The sequence below is a fragment of the Gasterosteus aculeatus genome, chromosome 7, assembly GCF_964276395.1.
Source record: "Gasterosteus aculeatus chromosome 7, fGasAcu3.hap1.1, whole genome shotgun sequence".
Lineage (NCBI taxonomy): Eukaryota > Metazoa > Chordata > Actinopteri > Perciformes > Gasterosteidae > Gasterosteus > Gasterosteus aculeatus.
Genome location: NC_135694.1, coordinates 2,523,787 through 2,546,994, shown reverse-complemented (window position 1 = coordinate 2,546,994; position 23,208 = coordinate 2,523,787). Strand labels below are relative to the sequence as shown.

The following is a 23,208-nucleotide window of genomic DNA, read 5'->3' as shown; positions in this document are numbered from 1 at the left end:
AATCTGTTATATTTACACGATAAAAAGAGAAAATACTTCAACGTTATTCTTTTACCACCCAAAACATTTACTGAGACAGTTGGAATCATGTTATTGCAGCCGGAATAGATTTTATTTGATTACAACGTTTTCATGTAGAAATGTAAGTATAAATTAAAACAGGTAAGTAAATGCGGAAATCATGAGTTTCAAGAATTTAGAATGAAAGGAATAGAGAAAAAGGAGAAATGACTATTGTATTGTAGTAAAAACATTCGTTCCTGACTAAATGAAAATGCCTGGGAGTTATAAGAGGTTTTAACGACATTAACAAACCCCAAAACTCGCTTCTGGCCTCTATATATTAACACCCCCATAAATAACCTGTTATTGTTACTTGAACTGCAAAAGAAAAAAAACACAGTGGTTAAACTTTTTAAAACGTATTGAAATATCAGAGGAGCAACAAAGACGAAACGCACGAAGCCGCCGCCGCCGCACATCCTGCCGCCGAGCCGACCGCCACGTTGACATATACGAATATGGAACTCCTCACAGCACCATCCCTCCGCCCATGATCTCCATCCTCTGTGGAGGGGAAGCAGAACACGGTTAAGTCTTGGGACTAAAAAGAAATCAGGGAGAGGGAGACTGCGAGTGGACGATCAGATTGCCATTATTTAATTGTTTTGTAATAGAAAAATAGCTTTAATCAAACTACTGCAGCCGAAAACCTTTGCCGTTAAACGCATTGTACACTTCTCTATTTTTAATCCTGCCTGTTTACCTGAGGTGGTCCTATGAAAGCCAGCCAATCAGAAGAGTGCGTCGGGAGCAGCCCCATCGACTGACACTTGTAGATGGCCAACGCCGAGCCCAGGAGGTTACCGACCAGGTAGACCAGGCCCTGCAGCCACTGCTGGCTGGAGCTCTCCAACAGCTTGAAGGCTGAAAGACACGAGGACGAAGGGGTGAGAGACGTGGCGGGAAATCTGAACCTACGAGCGCCAATCGCTGGATACTCACTGGCAGACATGGACATGAGCGCTTGGATGGGCCTCCAGGCCATCATGCACACCATCATGATGGGGAAGATGGAGATGGTGTTGCCCGACATGTACATGATGAAGAGGTTCATGGGGATCTGCTTCAGGGGCCCGAGGGCCACGTCCCAACAACGCTGTTTGGACCAGAGCAGGAGGCACAAGGTGAGAATTTGGTGTTTTTGTATCCTGCCCAAGATTTGATCTTTATGAGGTGTAGGATAAATGAATAATCAATATTAATAATTCCCCAGATATCTTGCGATAACTTTCACCTAGTCAACTTTTTATTGACTTTCATTAATTCACTGATACGTGTGTATAGAGGAAGGCGACCTGACTTGAACGAGTCGTGCGGATCGTTCATGAAACCTGTGAGAAGACAAAACCGGAAGTAAAAGCTCCTTCGTCCTGCTCTACCTTCTCCACCAGGTTCTTGTCCGTCTCCTGGATGCTGGTGTCGGGGACGGGTTTCTCAGAGTAGCCGATGGGGTAGACCACGTCTCCCTGGCCGCCCTGACGGTCGCCACGAGACCTGCAACACAGAGTTACGCTTTCCAATGACGGACTCCCTTAAACCACCCGCCGGTGAGTTTCCCCGCAGCCTCAAGTGTCTCTTTAGATTTGCCCCTTTGACAGTTTGGGTGCAATCTGTTTGTATACCTGGTGTTGCCCAAACTCAGCTCCAGAGCCCACTTCATCCTCCTTGCTCCTCTGGTGGACAGAGCTCCTCCTCCTCCTCCCTGTCCTCCTGGAGACGCCATGGCAACCGGCTTCACTGCTGGACCTCGAGAGACAGAAAACAGCTACGGGAGAGGAAACAGGCTGTCAACCCAATGTCTGCAGGAGAGGTCAATCTAAACTGTCACAACAACCGACGACGTCCCCTAAAGATCATATGAATCGTACATAGAATGAATTATATGAGTGAAACGTCTTCGTGTGTGTGTGTGAATCTTCATCCGTTAACGGACGTAAAATGAAGCCCAAACAGAAGCTGTCAAAAACAGCTGTCGAATTGATTGTATCGACGAGAAACATCGCACCGTTTCTCTTGTGCGAGTCAAAGCAGCCTTAGCATCACGTTTAAAGAGTAAATATGAAAACCACACGCTGCTAATAAGGATGTTACTATGACTTAAGTTAGCGTTGCTGCTCAAATATAACGTAACGCCTAATATGATCCAAACACCTCGTGATTTATAATGTACTTACCTTATAAAAACATCCGCAAGATCAATATCTAGTCGATATATCGCTATTATTGTGACGGAATTAGCAAAACCGTTGGTAAGGTAAAGTAAGGGAAGCACTCGTCGCTCGCTGTTTCTGCGTCGCGTAATGATGACGTAGCTACGCTGGCGACCCGGATATTGCGTCGGTTCTGCCCTCTAGCGGCATTTCAGGAAAGTTCTCCTCAAAATCATTAATTTATTATAAATTAATTATTAATTTACTGTATAGGCATTGAATACATATCAGCAGGGGTTCATGTCCATGTTTCCATGGAAATCTAGTGTTTGAAGGAAAACAATCAAAAACACTCAAACCCGTGAAGACACAAAACAATACCTAAGAAATGATCATACTAATCATAAGACAAAAAGCTTACTTACAGCTAGTTTATGACTAAAGAAAAACAGAATAAATAATAAACAGAATAATAAATGTTTTCTAAAATGTATTATTATTGTTATTTATCAGTCATACTTATCTTCTGGAGACAGTTTAGACATTGTGATATCTGCATGCGTGTGTTGACGTTTAAAAAATGAGAAATGTAAACAAACTGGAGGGTGATAGCAAGGCATTTATTTGCAGCTGTATTGTATCAAACAACCCGTCAGCATGACAAAAGTTTAAACATCCAAGTGCAATCTTCACAGTCAGTTTAAGGCAATACTATTATTTACACACACGCGCATACTGACATGTAAAGGAAGCAGTGCAAAATAGAAAGTGTAAAGTGTGTTACAGGCTACAGGCACAGTGGTTCAGCAAACCATTTGTGAGCGTTATTAAGGCACAGTTAAAGTCTAAAGGCCGGCACGGACCCCAAATACCACTAACCTACCATCGAGCATTTCAAACCACCAACAGACTACCGGCTGTGTGTTCATCAGGCGCATTGGATCATACGGCTGTTCTCGTGTAAACGTAGCAGACGGTTTCACTATAAACACGTTTCGCTCTCTCCCTTCTCCAGGTGGACGGTTTTCATGTGACGCGGCCTGAAGGAGGTCCGCGTCCAACAGCATAAAAAAAACAAACACTCAAATGCATCTTAAACGGGATCGGACGGCCCCAAGCGTCCAGGCTGGTGAAAAAGTGTCGTTTAGCAGCACATACAGACGTCCTGAACGCACCATCATGCATATCAAAAGACTCTTTCAACCATCAGGGAGACGAAATGATCCATCCGCTGCAAACAGCAGGCCAGAAACAAATCTCCCGTCTCGTTCTGTACGACACGTTGTGAGCTTTCAAAACACAAAATAGTAGAATCAAAGTAGTATCAAAATCAGTAAATGGAAGTTGTAAATATCACCTCATCATTGTTTGGGTTAGAAACTAAAGTTACTGGTTGCGTAATGTTTGGAGGGAAAAAAACACAACAACCCACAACGCACTGAATTTGCGAGGAGTAACAGGGGCTCCAGCTGTCAGCTCTACTGTGTGTGTGTGTGTGTGTGTGTCACTTGTACAGGCTGAGCTCGGGGCTGTGGTACAGACACATGTAGGAGTCACACAGCAGGCGCCGGGCCGACTCACGCAAGGAGGCGGGGTCAACTCTTCTCAGCTGGTCCTGCGACAGGCTGAGGTAGCGGCCCACCTCCGGACACGCCTTCACGCGGGGGATGTTGAATCCGTTCTCGCCACCTGGGGAGGGGGGGAAGGGAGAGGGGGGGGCGGGGGGCGTTCACACCGCGCTCGCTCTCGTTCTACGGTCTCGGGGGGGAGGACGCGTGACTCACCTTCCCGGTCGGCCATGCTGTCGAAGAACAGCCAGTCGGCGGCGTCGGGCCCGTGCTTGACGAAGCTCACGTAGTGGCTGGTCTCGATGCACGTCACGGCGAAGAGCGACATCCGCTGGCGCGCGCACAGCTGCCCGCCGGACCACGGACCCCCGGGGACGGCCACGCTCGCCGGCACGTGGGACGCCCGCTTCCTGTGACTGTGCACCTGGCGACCGACGGGAAAAAAAATCAGCATCATCATCATCATCCCAGTTAAAAAAAAATCTTAGGAAAAGTAGGAAGCGGCCACCTGCGTGTTGCACGTCTGGCAGTACTGCTTGAGGTGACCGGGAGTGATGTCGGGGTCGTCGTAGCACTGGAGACACTCGAACTCGGCCACGGCCTGACAGATGCTGCACTGCCTCAGAGCTGCGGGGCGGGGGGGGGGGGACGACACACAGGCAGGGGGCGCGCTCACGTGGGTGCGGCCAGATCTCACACGTGTAACGGTACCACATTACGTGTGAAATGTCCTCACCGTCGTCCAGCAGGTCGGTGACGTCCAGGCTGAGGGTCGGCAAGATGGCGTCAAACATTTTGAAGTCCTTCCCGAACCGAGGCATGAGCAGTAAGAGGCAGGAGGGAGCCTGGGGGAGGAGGGGAGGGGCAAATGCACACAATGTCGTTTGAGGCGTTTCAAGGGAAGACAAAACAAACCCGCGACGACCCATTTTTCCCCGTTACCTCGACAAACTTGAGGCCGGCGTGGAGGAAGGAGGACTCCAGCAGCGCCTGGACGCTGGCGACCCTCATGTGACTGGGCGAGGGGACGGGGGCGGGCGAGCCGAGCGGGGAGGAGGAGGGGGAGGGCGAGCGGGGAGAGGGGGGGAGCGTAGGCGGGAAGAGCTGGTAGAGGTGGCCCTCCTGAGGCTGCCGCGTCATCGACCTGCACGCATTCATTCATTGGGGGTCATTTTCAAATGATGATTCAGGGAAGATCTCTAGAATGTTCAGGAATTCACTGGTTACCAAATATCATTTTTACCCTCGAGCAAACAAACTGAGCTAGATAGATCGAACGTTTGTGAAAAGGTGAACTTTACCGTGATTGTAACCAAGAGAACGTGTGTGTGTGTGTGTGTGTGTGTGTGTGTGTGTGAGGTCACCTGATCTTGAGGAGCGGCTCGACTCGGAGGAGCTGGAAAAGCCGGTTGAGGAACTCCTCGGGGTCTGACGGACAGGAAAAAAAGCAGCATGACGGCATTCCTCACAGACACACCTGCCGTGCTTGCCGGGGTGGGGGGGGGGGGGGGGGCGCATACCTTTCTCCTGGCTGGTGAAGCCCGTGTCGCTGTTCGGCGCCTCCAGCAGCCGCCTCAGCGCCATGGTCTTGCTGGCACACACGTAGCCGTTCCTTCAAACACACACAAGAAAAAGCCCTTTAACCTAAAGACAGACGTTTATGTGCAACATTAAAGACAAAATACTATTCTCAACTTCACAAAACTAATTGGGTAGAGTCATATATTTACGAGCAAAAATCAATCGATAACTTGAAACGGCTTCACTCGGGAAGGTCGGATGAGCCTCTTTATTAGAAGTGTGGCGACGGCGTATTTATGGATGCGCGTCGTCGAACCTTCGCAGCGGGTTGACGATCTCGCAGCGCAGCAGGTCCTGCGCGCGACTCGAGTCGGCGTCAGAGTCAGACGGCCAGAACAACACAAAGTCCGCTGAGCTGCAGCAGGAGAACAAACTGCAGAGAAACCGCCAATCAATCAATCCATCAGCTCCACGCAGCAACCGACAAACTAATGACATGAAACTCAAAAGTTCTTGACGAACGAGGACGAGAGAAGATGAGGAAATGATGCACACAAAATGTTCTTAAGTAAACATAAAGCGCCACCTGAAGAGCGTGGCGTCCAGGTAGCAGGAGTTCAGGTGACCCTGGATGCCCCTCTTGCTGCCCTGGTAGAGATCGGCGGCTTCGCCCCCGTCCACCGGGGGGGTGTGCTCCTCCACCCGCTCGCTGCCCCACTCGGCGAAGGCTGGCGGCCACACGGGAGATAAGTGTCACGCCGCGTCCGCCACAAAACGCACGGCAAAAAAAAGCAGAGGGATTCTCCTACCTATGGAGTTGCATCGCTCCACTTGATTGACAGGCGTCTCGGGGGCGGGAAACCTGGAGTCCCGTCGGCAGTTGCGGAGCTTGACGAACAGCCCCTTGTTGGCCGGGCAACGGAAATGGCGTTCGCCGAGGTAACTGCCGTCAGTTCCCGCAGAGAGCTCCTGGTCCTGGGACACAAGCAGCGGGTTTTATTTTTTTTAAATTTAAGTTATTGCCACAAAATTGATGGAAGAAGCTGCCGGATGAATCAGAACATCTGTATCCAACAACAGCGTTTCTCCTCACCAGCTCTATTCCCGCCACCGGCTCCGGGACGCCGCCGATCTGTCCGACCCATCGGATGACCCCGAAGAGCGGCGGCTCGTTCACCTCCACCATCGAGCCCACCTCCAGCTCGCCGCGCGGCCCCGCCTCCTCGCCCTCGCTGCCGCCCGGGGACCTCAGCGGCGAGGGCGGGCCGTGCGCCCCGTTGGCGTGCAGCTGCTGCTGCGGCGGCGTCGTCGGGCTGCGGGGTTTGGGCGGCGGGAGAGGCGGGGTTTTGTGGGCGGGTTTGGGCGGCGGGGGAGGTCTAGGCGCCGCTTTGCCGGGGGGCATCAGGGCCACTTTGGGGGCGGAGGCCGGCGGCGACAAAGGGCCGGGCCGGGTGGCCGGGGGCGGGGCCGACTTCAGGATGGGTCTGGTCATCTGGAGGGGGGGGTTCTGACGGTGGGGTTTCGTCTCTGGAGACGAAATGGAAAAGGGTTCAGGAGGAGTTTGTGTCAACGACAGAGAATAAGCAGACACGGTGGTCGTCGGTATCGGTCAGCTGGCAGCGTCCCGCCGGTGTCCCACCTGGGGAGACCTTGGAGACGGGCAGAAGGACTCCGTAGAGGGCGGAGGGAATGTGGCAGAGCGGCTCGCCCTTGTAAACGCCGTCCCAGTTGCCGACGGGAGCGTCCTGTGCAAAGGGGAGGGAGGGATCACAAAGCGGTTTCTGGTAAAAACACACAAGCGCCTCGATTAGGACGGCAGGAAGGAGCCAATCACAGACGGGCATCTTAAAAACAGGGCGAGAAAATGAGGCAGGAGGGAAATAATTACGTTGATCTTCTCGTCGGAGGACCGTCTACTACGTTAACCGCGGTCATAGCGCTAACTCATAAAAGCCATCGCACTGACCAGCAGGACGCCGACGTACGGCCCCGACGAGGGGCGCCCGGGCAGCGGGCCGCAGAAGCGCACCTCGCCCCCCTGGACGGCGCTCTCCAGAGGGAAGCACACGCGCTGGCCCACGTGGAGCGGCCCTCGGACCGGCGCCTGGCTCTGAGCGGCGAGGGCCGCCGGCTCGGCGGTTCGAGAGAGGACGGCCGCGCCCGGCGACTGGGGGGGGCTGCCGGGCTGCTGGAAGCTGACGTGGCGGCCGTGTTGCTGCTGCTGCTGCTGCTGCTGCTGCTGCTGAGGACTTGGACGCTCGTTGTTGCTATGGTGGCCGTTGCTGGGGGGGTTGTAGGCACCGCTGCGGTGGGGGGGGTGTTGGAGGTCTCGCTCGTGGGCGCCAGTGGAATTGTTGCGGGACCAGTGGCGCAGGCGGATGTGGCTGACCGGGAGGAAGAGGGCACAGGCGTCGGGGCAGGAGAAGAGCCGGTGGCCCTTGAAGGAGCCGTTGCTTATTCCTCTACCTGCTGCCCGACCCTGCAGGGGGGGGGGGGGTAGGGGGGCGGAGGGGGGGGCAGGTGTTTACAGGTCAACATCACGCATCAGAGCTGCCTTGTAAAATGTCAAAGACCGCGGCAATGATGCGAATAGTGTTAGTAGTAGTAGTAGTCCCCCCTATTATCCTCCGTTCAGTTTTTACCTTGAGCTGCACCCCGAACCACACGGCGCTGCTCCCCCTGGTCAGCGGCCCGACGTATTTGAGATCGGCCTCGGCCAGCTCGTCCTGCGAGCCCATCTGGACCCACAGCGGAGAGTCGACAGGCAACGCGACCATCTGCTGCAGCTTCCCGGGACTACCTGGGACCACGGGAAACAACCAAGAGCTCACTGCAGAGGGGGGACGCGGTCGGTTTTTTCGATTTCTCTCGATTCTCAGAAAAGTTAATAATCGGAATTTTTTTTTTTTTTTTAAAGTCCGTCTCGCGAACTTCCTCGCTCGCGGAGCGCGAACTTCCTCGCTCGCGAGGTTAGTCTCTGCTCGCGCTCGAAGGTGTTTTGCTCGCGCTCGAAGGTGTTTTCTACGCGCTCGCCGTTGTTCTTTTTGACAGTAAGGGGGCGGAGCCAGTGACCATGGTCTCTACACCAGAAAGTCGAAATTATGAGATAAAACGTTGTCAAAAAACAAACGCCCCCCTTCGGTAACCGTAGTGGACCGTAGATGACAACCAGCTACAACCGTCATTTACCATCATTACCGGCACATTAAGAGCGATGCGTCCAGCTCGCAGACCGGTCCGTCAGTCTGAATCTGAATATCTAATAACTTTACCAAACTATGGAGGAGCCTGCGCACATCTTACCTCATTATTTCCATTTTCCAAAAAGTCGATCCGTATTGAAAGTTGGCAAGATATTCACAGATTTGGACTTTTTTTCCGGTATTTTACGAATACGGACCGGTCTGAGACTAAGAGCAGCTTTTTCTTCATTTAAAAGAAACATTTTTTTTTTGTTACATAGGCTACTTCCATATTGTGTTGAAATGCAAGGTGCATTGGTTCTTGCATTGTTGATAGAAAATCATATTTGTGACAAAGATTTTTTTTCTCTTATAACAAAAATTAGAGAAGGTAATTTATCTGTTGATTTTCTTTAATTATCAAATAAAGTAGGAAGTGATTAGCAACCTCTGAGTAGCAAACTCAGATTTGAGAAAATTTAGAAAATCGAGAATCGTTTTAACAGTTTAGAATCGATAATCGGTTTAGAACCGAACCGTTGACCTCTGAATCGGAATCGAATCGTGAGGTGCCAAGAGATTCCCACCCCTATGGTCCACGTCCAGCATACGTCCGTCATCCTTGAGAATTAAGGGACAGTCGAAGTAACCGTTAAAAGTGTTACCTAGAAGTTTAAATCGAGCCTCCGGTTCACATACGGCTTCCAGCAGGCCGTTGAGGTCAGTCGGGATTTCGAGCAGGTACTTCCTCTCTATTTTCAACATCAAGTCGTTGTCTAACACCTGCAGGGAAGAAGAGGAGGAGGAGAAAGGGAAAGGAACAGTACATAACATAATAACAACAACAAAAATCAAATAATGAAATATTTAATGCAAACTATCACATAAACGAAGTGTCCATTTTATCTGTAATGCGTGTGAATACCTTGACCCAAGGGGAGTCGCCTCTGCTCCTGCCGGAGTCTTGCTCCTGGCACATGTACCCCCGCTGCAGAACAATGGTACCGTCCAGCTGGTCCTGCACCTTCAGGTCGGTCGAGATCAAAAACATTTTGGGGGGGCGGCGCTTCCTGTTTTGATCGTGGTCCCCTGGCATTCTGTGCGTGTCGTTCAATGTATGCGGTTCACGGAGGAACTAAATCCTTATTTCTCCCTAAAAATGTGGGAGATGTGTTTATTTTTTTGGAGTCATCCCAGAACGACACGAGGGCCGCGGCGCTCGTTCCCGCTGGTGTCGGTAACGACAGGTAACGTTAACGGCAGCCGGTTGTTAACTGACATTTAAACTTTTACGTTCTCAGACGAGTCTACTCGTGAAAAACGTTAAAAAAAAAAAAAACTGCCGCCGCCACACATCGTCCGAACTATCAACGAACAGACCGCGCAGTTGATTTAAAACCGTACGCGTTCATCAAACACTCACCAACTTCATCAACTCCGGCCGTCAACATTTCACCGTCTCATTTAAAGGAGCTACGCTTCGACAACGGGCCGCCCCGTGAAGCAGGAAGCGGCGTGACCGACACCCGCGGGAGCCAATGGCGAGGGAGGAAAGTTCCGCGGGGGAGAGCTTTTAGCCAATCAGAGCGCGCGACTCGGGGAAATTCCACAGTTCTCGACGGGCGAGGTGAACACACTCCATTGTGCATGCGCGGATTTAGTACACGCCGCGGCTGTACAAAAGTACACAAAAGACATCAGTGGTTGTATTTTTGTTTTATTAAGTTTATAAATATAATAGAAAAATATTTCCTTTACTCAACATACTCAATCTCTTCATTCTCTCCAAGTGTACGTTCACACTTCATCCCTCGTAGAAACATTTGATTAAATAAAAAAAGAGAACAGTAGTGTATAATCAACGTTTGCTTTACAATGCAAAACTCCTTTTAAGAAAATAAGTGCAAGAAAGTGCAATTTAAAATGTGCATTATTTTTTCCAAGTTGTTGCAGCATCACGTGACAGCCTGCAGTGACCAGAGGCTCCTAAATATTTGGTTTTGTGACACGTACCACAAAATAAAGCGGTGTGTACTTCTACACGTTCATGAATGGTGTAACGGCTTTAAAGTGATTGTGATTGCATATTATTCGTTGGGCGTAGTAGGTAGAACGATCCAGGATTTCACAATACACTCCTAGATTACAGATGACACAACATGGCACCTTTAGACGGTACACAACTAGTGTGCTCTTCTTTCCTTGTCACAGATTCCTACATTCAAAGACTGTTCTGTACCAGCATACTTTGACACAAAACATTTAAATACGAGAAGAAAAAAATAACTAAATAGTAAATGGTGTTTTAAAACACTGTAAAAAGAACATCCTAGAATAAAATCTTCATAAAACTGTAACCTTGGTACTTCTAAGATGGATAGCTTATATCTTTTTTCCAATAAATTAAACCCACACGAACGGCGTTCGTGTGATTCCGCCGTGTGACCGCGGCATCATTTCAGACTGTGTGTTCGGTGAGAGGAGTGTGATGAACCAGATACAGCGGCAGACACACTGAGCGACCTGCTTTCTATCGTCCTGAGCACAATGCTCAGCTGCACTCTTCATTCAGCAGTTCATCCCGAAGGACGGCGGCAGCTCCATCATCTGATGCTCCGCGTTCGTTTCCGCATCGAGTCAGTGCAGATGTTGGGGGGGGGGTCCGATGACATCTGTCGGGTCGGGCCGTAATAACGGGTGATCGCCGCGCAGGTCAGAAGTGAGGGGTCGACTGGTCCCTGTTAACGAAGTAGGTGGTGAGGTCGCCTTTGCCCTTGACGTGGACGACTCCTCGCAGCGTGACGCTGTACCCGACGCTCTCCACCATCTGGGCCGTCTCCTCCGTCACCTGAGAGCGGAGGAGGAGGAGGAGGAAGAAGAAGGAGACCCTATGAGGCCTGGAGCTAAAGAACACGCGTGGCGCTGCTCAACATCCGCCCGGCCTGCGCTCCACCCACGCCTTTGACACCTTCCTACCTGTATCTTGTCCAGCACCCCCGTGCTGTCCATCCTGCTGGCCACGTTGACGGAGTTCCCCCAGATGTCGTACTGAGGTTTGTGCGCTCCGATCACTCCTGCGATCACCGGGCCGTGGTTTATTCCTGCAGGTGAACCAACGGGGATTAAATGTTAAAAAATATCTTGGGAGTAGCAGAAAACGTTAGATATTAACACGGACCCTGCGTAGGACACACAAAGGGCTTGTGGGTACTAATCGGCATCGACGAGACCCACCGATCCTGAGTTTGAAGACGTTGAAAGAGTGAGTGTTGATGGCCTCCAGTTTGCCCATCAGAGCGATGGCGAACTCCAGCATGGTGCGCACGTGGGTGTAGGAAATATCCACCTTCTGCAGGGGGAGCCACAGATCAGGTGAATGCAAGTGGGGCGGGGGGGGGATTTATTGATGGGCTGAACAAACTGAGCAAACCTTTTCTCCTTCCCCTGGCGGCGCGTGTCTCAGCCCCGCGGCGGCCATGTACGTGCTGCCGATGGTCTTGATCTTCTCCACCGAACAGAACTTGGGCTTGGAGAGAATCTAGGAGAGCGAGAGTCAGTTGGGAGACACTGAACGTGACGCCGGCGGGTTCTTTTATCGTGGGTCTTCTTCCCCGTTACATTACATTTAGCTGGCGCTTTTATCCGAAGCGACTGACAATAAGTTCATTTCAACCATAAGGACACAAACCCAGAAGAACGAGAAGAAGTGCAATTTTATCAAATAAGCCGATTTACAACTTGCTGGAGATAAGAGCCATTATAAGTACAATTTAAGTGCTATAATTTGTTAGTGTTTTTAGTCGAGGTAGAGTCTGAAGAGGTGTGTTTTTAGTTTGCGGTCCTGGTGTCATTGTTACCTCGTCGAAGTCCGATATGATCTCGTTGAGGAAGCGCAGGCACTCCAGCCCGTCCTGGTTTTCGCTGCTCTCGCTGTAGAACTCTTTGAACTCAGGCACCGAGGCGAACATCACGCACACCGAGTCGTACGACTGGCTGTAAAGGTCCTGAAACACAGTCGGTTCAGTTCGCCAGTGTCCTCCGACGCGCTAATGAGCCGAAACGTTCTCCTCAATGAGAGCAACAAATGTCGAGTCGTGCACTTTTATTTATGTAGGAAGTTATCAGGCCCATCCTGGCTTTGATATTTAAAAGGACTGACCAGGGTGCAGCGTGGACTCGCTTTCTTTACCTGGTTGCGGTAAGTTTTTCCCAAGAAGAAGGCGGCGACGTGGAGCGGCAGGACGTTCTGGAGGAGGAGCTTGTTGACCGTCTCCATGGTCTCCATCTCCTCTCTCTCCAACTTGAAGCAGCGGTCCAGCAGGAAGTCCACGCGGCCACTCAGCTCGTCCTAAGAACGCGTTGGGACGTGTGTTAATGTGATCTTTGAAAGGACAGAGGACGCGTGTTGTTGAGCTGTAAAAACGCACAACGTACCTGTCGGGCCAGAATGAGGCAGACGATGTAGAAGATGACCAGCCAGACCCCGGACATGATCCGAGGGTCCTTCAGAACGCCCGGCCTGTAGGAGACACACATTCACATATTCAGAGGCACATTGTCATATCATCTGGACTACTTAACTACCCCCCCGCCCTTCCATTACATCATCGAGAGTGTCCTGTGTCTCTTGGTCAAAGAGGCCTGAGCCCCCCCCCCCCGCTGTCCCCCCGCGGGGCTCTTGAATAAATGATCTGAAACTCTAGTCAAGGATCAACAATCTGGACTATGAGTGCCGGACAAAAGGGCGGAAACTCGACGCCTCGGCTGAGCGGCGCGATGAGTGCAGAGAGCGGCGTGATGGACGTGTCAGCGGCGCGATGAGTGCAGAGAGCGACGTGATGGACGTGTCAGCGGCGCGATGAGTGCAGAGAGCGGCGTGATGGACGTGTGAGCGGAGTGATGAGTGCAGAGAGCGGCGTGATGGACGTGTCAGCGGCGCGATGAGCGCAGAGAGCGGCGGAGGGACGTGTGAGCGGCAGCAGCATTACTGCGCGTGTGAGTGCTTGTGTGTATTCATGTCCGCACACTTTCATGCATCTCATTTGTGGCAGCTTGTCTCTTTTATTATGCAGCGTGCAAAGAACGTTACACACTGTACCTGTTTGCAAGGTTGGAGTCCAATTATACATTTTGCTTTTGGCAAACTATTTTAGAGAGTGAAATATATGTATAAAAATACAACTTTACATGTTTACGTTTTACTATTTTAGAGCATTTGATTTTGAGGGGGAACAAAAGACACAAGACGATCTCTTACAATGGCTAAAATACTTTGATAAAATTATAAATAATCACCTTTGATTAAGTTCTTCTTAACTGTCACACTCACTCTGCCAAAAACAAATCAACATCCGCCCCAAAAAACTGAAACCTAACCAATAAATGAGGCGTGTCACTCACTGGTCGTCGTAGAGCAGGTTGACAAGGCAGAAGGACCTCGAGGTGAAAACGCCGAGGAAGAGCGCCAAGTAAACCACCACGGCCAGCGTGAGCAGCAGGGACTTCACCGACAAGCTGGTCCTGACGAACACGATCACTCCCAGCATGGCCAGCAGGCAGCAGTACAGGTAGTACTGCACGAGCACACAGAGACAAGTTCGGTGGGATGTTCAGCGCTGGTGATGAAGCGCTCCACATCCACAGTGATAAAGGCGCCCCGCGGTACTCACAGGCCCGGTGTAAAGGTTGAAACCCTCCAGCTCGGTTATGTTGGTAATCAACGTACAGTTGTTTCCAGGAAGGAAAGACTAAAATAAAAAAAAAACAATTGATAGAACAACAAATCTATAACCACCAAAGAGAGGAATATACCAACAGAGTTATGAGGGAGAGGAGCTCACATAGTTGAGGATGGCCATGAGCAAGGTGATGAGAATACACAGGACGACCACGAACAGGCGCAGCGCCGCCCTCTTGGAGACGCCGTGGGACAGACGCGATATCCACTGAACGCTGAGCGGCATCTTGGTCCTCCACTTCTGCAAGAGAAACAAGCAGGCAAACATTTAACACCATGTAGCACGCAGTCCGTCGCCCCGAGAAACCAGCAAGTGTCGGCTTACCTCCAGGTACCCGGTGAACGCGATGGACAGCAGCAGCACCAGCACCGGGAAGGTCGTCCCGTACGACACCGCCAGCGGAAAATTCCTGGGAGGGGTGAGAACAAATCACGTACGCAAGTTTATTCCTCATTCGCCCCCCCGCGGGCAACGCGAGTAATGACCTGCCGCGTGAGAATTAAAGGTGAGCTCACTTTTCGGAGACCAGCATCTGGACGGCGAAAATAGTAACAAAGATGAAAGCGAGGCAGGTCATGGAATGGTGCAGACCTTTGACCTCCGAAAGGGAGAACTGGAAGACAAGCGGCCGTCAAACAAACACACTAACGAGCGCATTCACTGCATTTTGTTAAGCGTGAGGATGAATGTACCTCCTTCTCCAGACTCAGGTCGTTGAACAGCAGAGTCAAACAGTTGAGCTTCTTTTTTCTCCTCCTGCGTGAAGAACACGGAATGAAAAATTATATAAATACCACTAAAGTCAGTGTAAAATAAGCCAGGAATGAGTCATGTTTGTCTGGATATTCAGAATGGAGGAAAACTTACACTGCCCTGTCCAGAGTGTCCAGTGACCCCCGGACGCCACTATCCACAACCAAACTGGGACGAAACGAGAACACATTAGAAACGGCATTCTGCATTCCTGGTTCCACCAGATAGTTTTTATAGACGGAGCAAAACACTCTTCATCCTCCGGAGCCTCAGTTCAGGACTTTACAGGTAGAATAATGCCGTGAAAGTGCTCTTCTGTTTCCATTCATTCTGGCAAACTTACCAGCCGTCGTTGTTCGGGCAGGGTGGCCGTGCCTGAAGCAAACACACACACACACACACACACACACACACACACACATACACAGTCAATAGAATGCATGACCTAATCTAGTCAACTCTTTCAAATACATAATAAAATGCTTGTGAGAGCCACACAAAGGATCAGAAGACTGGAATAAAGATTGCGTGTCCCTGAAGACAATACGTATTATGTGTAACTTTGTGTACTTTGACTCAACACGTGGGAGATGACACACACGTACCGTTCGTGGGGGCGTGGGGCGTTTGGCGAGGGTCTTCTTCTTGGAGGGCGTGGCGTCCGGGTCGCTCAGGTCAGCGAAGGGGTGGATGTTCTGCCAGGACCGCAGGTACTGAGACATCCGGATGGACGCCCGCTGCCTGTTCTCGCCTGTCAGCGGAGCCTGGAACCGAGACGGAGTGTCGCTTTACCTCACCGGCTTGGGATTTGTTTTTCCCGCGAAAAAAACGAGTTTTCTGATAGCTCAGCATAAAACATACTAAATGAGTTCTCCTGTTGAAGCTCTGCGGCCTGTGTGCGTCGATCACCAGGTAGGTTTTTCTGCCTTTGAGGAGAAGGTCCCGACTCCCCCCGTCCCCAACCTCCACTTCATAAGCTCCGTTCAGGTGCTGCATCGTCTCCTCCGTGATATGGACCCGCCTGTTGGTGGTTATAATAATAGCGTCAGCGACAGAAATGACGACAGCGAACGAGGGCGGAGAGGCGAGTTTTTGCTTCTCTCACCCGGGAAGACCTCCGGACTCCATGTGGTTGGCCAACGTGACGTCGTGTGACCACACGTCGTACTGCCACTTCTGCAGGCCGATCACGCCGCACAGCACGTTGCCCGTGTGGACGCCCACGCGCATGCTGATCTCGACCCCCGTCGCCGCTCGCAGTTTACTGCGGGGAGACGGAAACGCGGGTAAGCGCGCAGCGCCCGTGAAACAAGACTTCCTCAAAAGGCAAGACGATCAAAGATCAAACCACGGACCTGATGGCGTTGCACATGTCCAGGCCCATCTGCACACAGTTCCTGGCGTGGGTGGGGATGGGGTCGGGCAGACCAGATACGCAGTAGTAGCAGTCGCCCAAGATCTTGATGCGAAGACACCCGTTGACCTTGGCGATGTCGTCGAATCTGCCGAAGAGCTTGTTGAGCATGGCGACCAGCTCCTCGGGCGTGCAGCTACTCGCCAGCTTGGTGAAGCCCACGATGTCCGCGTACAGGATGCTGCACAAAACCCGCATGGACGCGGTGAGGAATGTGGGAAGCGGGTCGGATTTGCACACATCTGGCTCGGGTGACACCGCGGAGGACGGCCACCAACGTTTACATCTCATCATGGGTACATTTGACTTTTGGGGATCCTCACCTGACGTCACTGTGCTTGCGCACGTAGAGGCTGTGGAAGTTGTGGGGGTTGCTTTCATTCTTCTCCTCGCTTTTGGGCTTGAAGAGCTTGTTGATGACCTCGGTTTTCAGCTCCCTGGCGATGTAGCGCGGCAGCACCGACAGGAGGAGCAGCTCCTGTTGCCGGGGGACACACGGATGCGTGATGAGTTTTCGAGACCTTTTAAACTGGCTCGTTGGATTTCTTTGACAATCTGTTCACGCGGGCTGTAAAATAAATTGGCGCCCCTGGACGGCGTGTTTACAGAGCGAAGCCCGTTTCATCCATTTGTTTACCTGCTGTGAATGGTGTCTATTCTGTCGCCGCCTGCCTTCAGACGAGTGAATGATTAATCGATCGACCTCATACCTAGAAAGCGCATACAGTGACCGAACCCAGGCTGTCCCGGTAATGAGTACCTTGGAAATGAGTTTGTGCTCAACTGAGCCGCCTTTTCCCTTTAAAACTAGAATTATCTCCTCATTCAGAACAAAGCGGCACTGTCTTGGCGTTCCAACCTGCTGATATTTCCTTATTTCCTTGCGGGAGCGAATGGCGCTGAACTGTTCTCTCTTCCGGTTGGATTTCCTGCGATCCCGCTCGCTCATCCACAGGTGGAAAATCCCGACGCCGTTCACGCACACCAGCAGCAGGGCATTCGCCACCAGCTGAGGAGGAAGCCGGGGAAGAGAGAGAGAGAGAGAGAGGAGGTGAATGACACTTCATCAACGGTTCATCGTCAATCAATCATCATTATTTTTGGGACGCATTGCTGACTGAACGGCCCGCTCTGCTATTTAGCACACGAGGAGGAACCGGTTTAGGACATGAACCAACGAATAGGGACGCAGGACTTTTGCATATGTCCCGTTTGGTTCAGAGCAGCTGTAAAACCCGCCGCTCACAAACCACAAGGCCAGCGTAACCATCGCACCATGTATTTGAATTGCAGACCCTCTGGATGAGGGCAGGTCATTTGCAAATATTTGTCTACGTTCACATTTCCAGGCTGTATAATTAACAGATGCGGGGCCTGTTTTTTCGAGTCTCTTAAATCGCCTGTACCTGCACGGCCAGGTCGGGAGTCCTTGGGCTGGTGACGGGGACGTACACGCTGATGATGACGACGTGCGAGAGGCTGGTGCCGATCCCCACCATGAGGGCCCAGGCCATGGAGAGCGGCAGCACGGTGTACACGCTCAGAGACAGGAAGAGGAAGAACGCCACCTGAGAGGGCGGAGGGGAGAGGAAGACTCGGGGGGGTTAGAGAGCCGTCGTGCGGAGCCCAACCCGAAAGAGAAAACACCACCATGTCCCTCTCTCTTCCTCGTCACCTGCTCCCACGCGGTGACGTTCCCGCCGGTGAAGACGAAGACGATGGCGACGACGTACAGCGTCCCCCATACGAAGAGCGCCAGGGCTCCTCCGCAGCGCCTCACCGTGGCCAGCCAGGGCAGGCAGACCAGCAGGGCAGCGCTCAGGCACAGGACCACGCTCAGCACCGACAGGGCGCCGACGTGGGGGTTGATGTTCTGGAGACGGACGGAGGACAACGGAGAGTGAGAGGTTTTCCTTGGAGTCGTGTACGATGGTGAAGACACTAAGCGTCCCAAATGAAAAACGCCTTTATTTATCAGACGGGAACGCCGGGCTGAGCGTTACACAGCTGCTGCTTTTTAATCTGCTCCTTTTATGTCAACGGTATTTTCATCATATTTCTCCCCCCTTAGAATATTAACAGCGTTGCTGCTGATGTTGACGCTCTTTGTCAAAGACTTTCTAGACATCATGAACTCTGCAGGGTTTAGTTCTCTTTGGCACTGTGAACAATTCAAATGTTGTTCTCAAACTAAAGGGAAGTAAGGTGTTGTTTTTTTTAGTTTGCAGGTTGACCTGCATGTGTGCAGTCATCACGAGGCTTTAGTGCAAAGTCACACCGTGTTTTCGTGTCGAAGCGCAGGAATGTTGTGGAAGAACGGGTTTGAAGCTCTGCTTCCTTGAGCCACATTCAAGTCACGTATCCAAAGGAGACGTAATGACGGGGATCTCATGATGTCCTACAATTATTCGTAATTAATTGAAGCCTAAAAGTGTGTCACGCATTCTCTGGGTTCAGCGTGAGGACTCGCAGCTTTTCTCGCCGTCCCTTCCCGAGACATGTTGAGGACGTCACCAAGCGTCCAAAACCAAGTTTCAACTCCAACTGGAGCCTGATGACACGTATTGTAAGTATGTCTCACCTGTCCCCTGGTGGTGGAAGTGACGACGATGATGGCCACACAGAAGGCCAGAGACAGCACCAGTCCGGACAGCATGGCCGGAGTCTCCTCCACGCACTGCAGGAAAGCCCTGTGGAACATCTGGTAGCAGCAGCTCACCCCCTCCTTCACGCTCTGCCGGGACCGGTTGCTCTGCCGGTCCTCGTCTCCGTCCTCGTACTCGTGGTCCCACCTGACGTCGATGCTGTCCCTCGCTTGGGCGCCTCTAAACGCAACGTCGGGCCACGCGGGCGGCCCGCCGCCGGGCGGGCTTCCCGCTTTGGCTTTGCGGTCGCCTCTGTCGTCGTCTGGACTGTCTTTGGCGTTTTGGACAGAGGGGTCCGAGCTGCGTCCGGGAACACCGCCGTCAGCGGTACGTCTCGTCTTTCCGTCGCCCTGCGGGGTCACGCCTGTTCCCTCCCACCCCGGGTCGGCCCCGAGGGGCTCGGGGGCCCGCTCCGTTCTGGCCACGCCGACCTCCACCTGAACCCGGGATTCGCCGAGTCCCCGGTCGCCCGAGTCCGACCCGCCGTCCTTCCAGCTCTCTGAGCCGCCGCCTCCGAGGAAAATGTTCACGCCGCTGCTCCGCGCCGGCTGTTTTAGTCCGTCTTCAGTTCGGCCGAAGTCGTCGAGCTCCACGATATTGGAGACGGCCGCACTCTCCGGCGAAAAAGACACCTGCGGGGCGTCCTCTCCGGTCCTCCCCGTCCCCAGAAAACCTTGCGACTTGTCCTCCATTTTGCCCGCCAGTCCACTTGTCACTCTGCTCCGTCCGGCTGTTTGTCTCTCCGTCTGTTTGTCATGATAAACACACAATTTACATCTCGGTCTTGTCTGTCTTGTCTGTTGGTTTCTACACAGCGGGGACAAGTTCCTCTTTTACCTGCACGTCACGGCCCTGCAAATTGCAGCAAAACTAAATCTGTCCCCGGTGAGAGTCCCGGCTCCGTTCCTTTGAGTCCTCTCCTACCGACTACGACGATGAGGTGACATGACATCCATGAACGTCCAAGAGGTCGCTGGCAAGGGCTCTCGAGGCGTAGTTTAATCTCTCCTGACGAGCGTTGATGCGCGCTGGATGGAGTCCCGCTGCCAGAGGGAAGAAGGTAAACAGATCCGAATAAACAAATAAATAGATGAACATGTGTTTCTCTCCCCGCTGAGAGGCTGTGTTTGTGTCGCAGCGGCTAAATCCAGCCGTGAGAGCCAGGAAGTCCTCCCTGTGCGTGGTTTTGATGCCGCTTTAATGACAAATTTCTTCCAGTCGTTTCCCCATTATGCAAAAGAACTCGTTAGTCGAGCTGTGTGCTCTTCCCTCGCCACAAGCGATCACACTGTACTGGAATGACGAGTCGGCGGCGCGCCCAGTGCGAGTTGAGAAAAGAAAAAACCCAAATTCCAGTCCCCACCTACACCCGGTGTGTCTCCTGTGAGGCTCCTGCCCCCCCGTCAGCTGCACAGAACCCCGTTGTGTCGTAGCGCCCCCCCCATCGAAAATATCTCTCCCTAATCCGCCTCGTCTGCCGCAGGTACTCGGGTGATTTGATAGCAAAGCGACAGCGGGATTAAACAGTAATTCATCCGTTCCCCTTGATCACCCGCCCTCCTCCCCCTTCCCTCCCTCCTCCCCCTTCCTCCCCCCGGTGTAACAGATCCATCTGCAGTTGAGACATTTCACATCACAACAGCCTGGTTTCTTTTGAACGCTTTTACAAAAGTCCTTTTCTTCAGGCGGACACTTTATACGGGGACACACACATGTAATTGTGGTTCCATTGTGCCGGCCGGCTGCTTTCACTACTTTGTTCTGCTTCTCTGTGAAGCACTTTGCGAATAAAAAGAGGTTTTGTTTGTTTTGTCCAGACAGACGCATCGTTGCATCCTGCTGCCGCACTGTGAACAATCTACACCTTGTGTTAACTTTAAAAGGGAGGAATGTGTCTACTTTTATTTGACCTGCACATGTGCATTTATCAATTGTGCCTCCGTTTAGTGGCAAAGAGAAGTCACACCGGATTTTTAATTGAAACACATGAATGTTGTTCTGGATGCTCCATTTCTCTTGTTAAGCAAAGTGCTCTTGTCTCCTACAGCATTGAGCTGTAAAGAAAGTACTATCAGACTCAATCAACTCTGGCATTAATCAAGTTTTGGGACTTATCTCATAGAGCTGTAACAGTCAATCAAACTTATAAGATAAATTCTCTAAGGAGTTTTTTTTAAAGTCATTATAAAGTGGCATCATTTGGTAACAACAATACACTTATTCATTTTCCTGTCTCCTTGTTTCAATAATCCGTCTGTCTGTGAAAAACTTCGTTTTTAATTCATATTATGTTGATGACCCAGTTTTTTCAAGGTAGTTGATAGTATCATACAGCTTTTAGATGACCAAACATAAAAAATACATTCAATCACACACATTAGCTATTACTGTATGAGGGCTGCAACTTTAGCAATTTGCATTGTTTCCATTATTATTTAATCGAATATATTTTCAAAGTAAAAGTTTGAACCAGCAAAACAACAACAGAACATAATTGACTCAAAATGTTAATAAAAAGCAGGTTATCATAACAGAGAAGCAGAAGTACTTGCATTAATATAGTTTAATGTATTCTTTTCAAGCAAAATGACGTCCAATTTTGAAAAATCGCGTATTACCGAACTTTTCTTGTCAACCCGTCGATTACCAAACACTTAACGTTAGCTTAGCGTTAACCTCAAAGTTAGCTAATTTAGAATGTCCGTATTTTCACCGCAAATGAACGTAACGTAATGCTAATTATTTCACGTTAATAAAAGTGGACTGCTCGACTAAACAAGGAAAGTAAGAGTTGAATAAAGTTGTTATCGGGGGATAAGTGCTGTTCTCACCTCATAGTTAATTAACGTCAGTTATTAACGTCCACTCACACGCGACCGGGTCCGAGTGACGTATTTACCGATCCGCTCCCTCCGTCGTCGCCGACCGCCGTTGCCATGGTGACATAAAACGGTCCGTAACGTCCGAAAGCGTCCGTTAAAAAAGCCGCCGCGGTTCGTTCACGCGGACGTTTGGAGACGGGTCTGGCGCTCGCGTTCCGCGCGCGAGGGCTCGAGCGAGGAGGCGGGCGGGGGCGCGGGAGTGCGCACGCAGAGCACGGGCACGAGCGCCCCCGGTCCGGCTGCGCCTGATAGGACGAGAGGAGCGGAGAGGGATGGAGAGGAGGCGCAGGTGAAACCACAGGTGTTTTACTTATAGCATATATATATATATATATATATATATATATATATATATATATATATATATATATATATATATATATATATATATATATATATATATATACGGATTTGTCTCCAGTATCAATCGATTGATTAGAAATAATTTACGATGAATCCAACGTTTTTTAAAATATTTTATTTTATATTATATATATATGTTTTTTTTATTTTATATTATATATATATATGTTTTTTATATATATAATATAAAATAAAATATTTAAAAAAACGTTGGATTCATCGTAAATTATTTCTAATCAATCGATTAATACTGGAGACAAATCCGTCATGAGAATAAGTATTACTTAATAGTTTAAAATGCAACTACAGCATTATAATACTGCTTTTCCATTAATACACGAATAATGATAATGTAATTACAGAATATATGTATGTATAATAATATAAGAGTTGCAAGAGACATTTTTCATCATTGAGGACTTGAGCACAAACTGTGAGCACAGGGCTGTGTTTTTGAGGAGCTGGTTTATTAAATAAATACAGGGGTGTTCTTAATATTATGTACCACATTAATGACTCCTAAACGCCTCTCATTAGACAAACAATACACACAGTGGAACAACTTGAACGTATATGAGGCACAAGTTACTGGCAAGGAAACTGGCAAGAAACTGATAATCCAGAGGGAGAAATTGTCTGATAGCATAATAGAAAAAACTTCTTCAAGCAAAAAAGGTGTTATTGGTTTAGAGTTATTTGCCTTTATTGCCAAACACGGTATTTTACAGCATCGGTAAACACACACACGCTCGTGCTGCTGTGAAGACGGTGCAGCTGCAGGTTTTATGGCCAGGTAAACATACCGTACGCCAATTCAGAGATACAGTATCTATTTTCTGCTTCTTTACACTTAAAACATTGAACTTTCTTAAGATTCATCTGACAACTTCAGTCACTTTGCAGATGATGATTAAAAACAGAAAATATAA

The 23,208-nt window shown here is 50.4% G+C and overlaps 3 protein-coding genes across 3 annotated transcripts; all 3 read right to left on the bottom strand.

The window, feature by feature from the left end:
• Window positions 1-88: 88 nt before the first annotated feature.
• On the bottom strand, window positions 89-2,527 carry emc4 (ER membrane protein complex subunit 4). Its single transcript, XM_040181345.2, has 6 exons — window positions 2,238-2,527; window positions 1,686-1,828; window positions 1,443-1,557; window positions 1,006-1,159; window positions 767-927; window positions 89-567 (listed from the first exon to the last, which is right to left on the bottom strand). The coding sequence occupies exons 2-6, from the start codon at window positions 1,784-1,786 to the stop codon at window positions 532-534; spliced, it is 567 nt and encodes a 188-aa protein (XP_040037279.1). The 5' UTR covers window positions 1,787-1,828; window positions 2,238-2,527; the 3' UTR covers window positions 89-531.
• A 285-nt stretch (window positions 2,528-2,812) lies between these two features.
• On the bottom strand, window positions 2,813-10,025 carry cyld3 (cylindromatosis (turban tumor syndrome) 3). Its single transcript, XM_078105438.1, has 17 exons — window positions 9,908-10,025; window positions 9,410-9,637; window positions 9,150-9,267; window positions 7,945-8,102; window positions 7,269-7,781; window positions 6,942-7,047; window positions 6,396-6,829; window positions 6,112-6,277; window positions 5,889-6,030; window positions 5,619-5,735; window positions 5,302-5,393; window positions 5,146-5,209; window positions 4,724-4,925; window positions 4,518-4,626; window positions 4,290-4,408; window positions 3,998-4,205; window positions 2,813-3,902 (listed from the first exon to the last, which is right to left on the bottom strand). Exons 2-17 carry the CDS (start codon window positions 9,578-9,580, stop codon window positions 3,718-3,720), a joined length of 2,904 nt encoding a protein of 967 aa, XP_077961564.1. The 5' UTR covers window positions 9,581-9,637; window positions 9,908-10,025; the 3' UTR covers window positions 2,813-3,717.
• Window positions 10,026-10,185: 160 nt separating this feature from the next.
• Window positions 10,186-22,148, bottom strand: LOC120822048 (adenylate cyclase type 2). The gene is made up of 26 exons (XM_040181341.2): window positions 21,866-22,148; window positions 19,872-20,077; window positions 18,971-19,780; window positions 18,065-18,262; window positions 17,796-17,957; window positions 17,249-17,398; window positions 16,713-16,867; window positions 16,331-16,570; window positions 16,081-16,239; window positions 15,837-15,996; window positions 15,581-15,739; window positions 15,319-15,350; window positions 15,090-15,143; window positions 14,915-14,978; window positions 14,738-14,835; window positions 14,547-14,631; window positions 14,325-14,462; window positions 14,154-14,231; window positions 13,885-14,057; window positions 12,919-13,003; window positions 12,674-12,832; window positions 12,342-12,488; window positions 11,915-12,022; window positions 11,719-11,833; window positions 11,461-11,585; window positions 10,186-11,332 (listed from the first exon to the last, which is right to left on the bottom strand). The coding sequence occupies exons 3-26, from the start codon at window positions 19,724-19,726 to the stop codon at window positions 11,198-11,200; spliced, it is 3,735 nt and encodes a 1,244-aa protein (XP_040037275.2). The 5' UTR covers window positions 19,727-19,780; window positions 19,872-20,077; window positions 21,866-22,148; the 3' UTR covers window positions 10,186-11,197.
• Window positions 22,149-23,208: the final 1,060 nt, after the last annotated feature.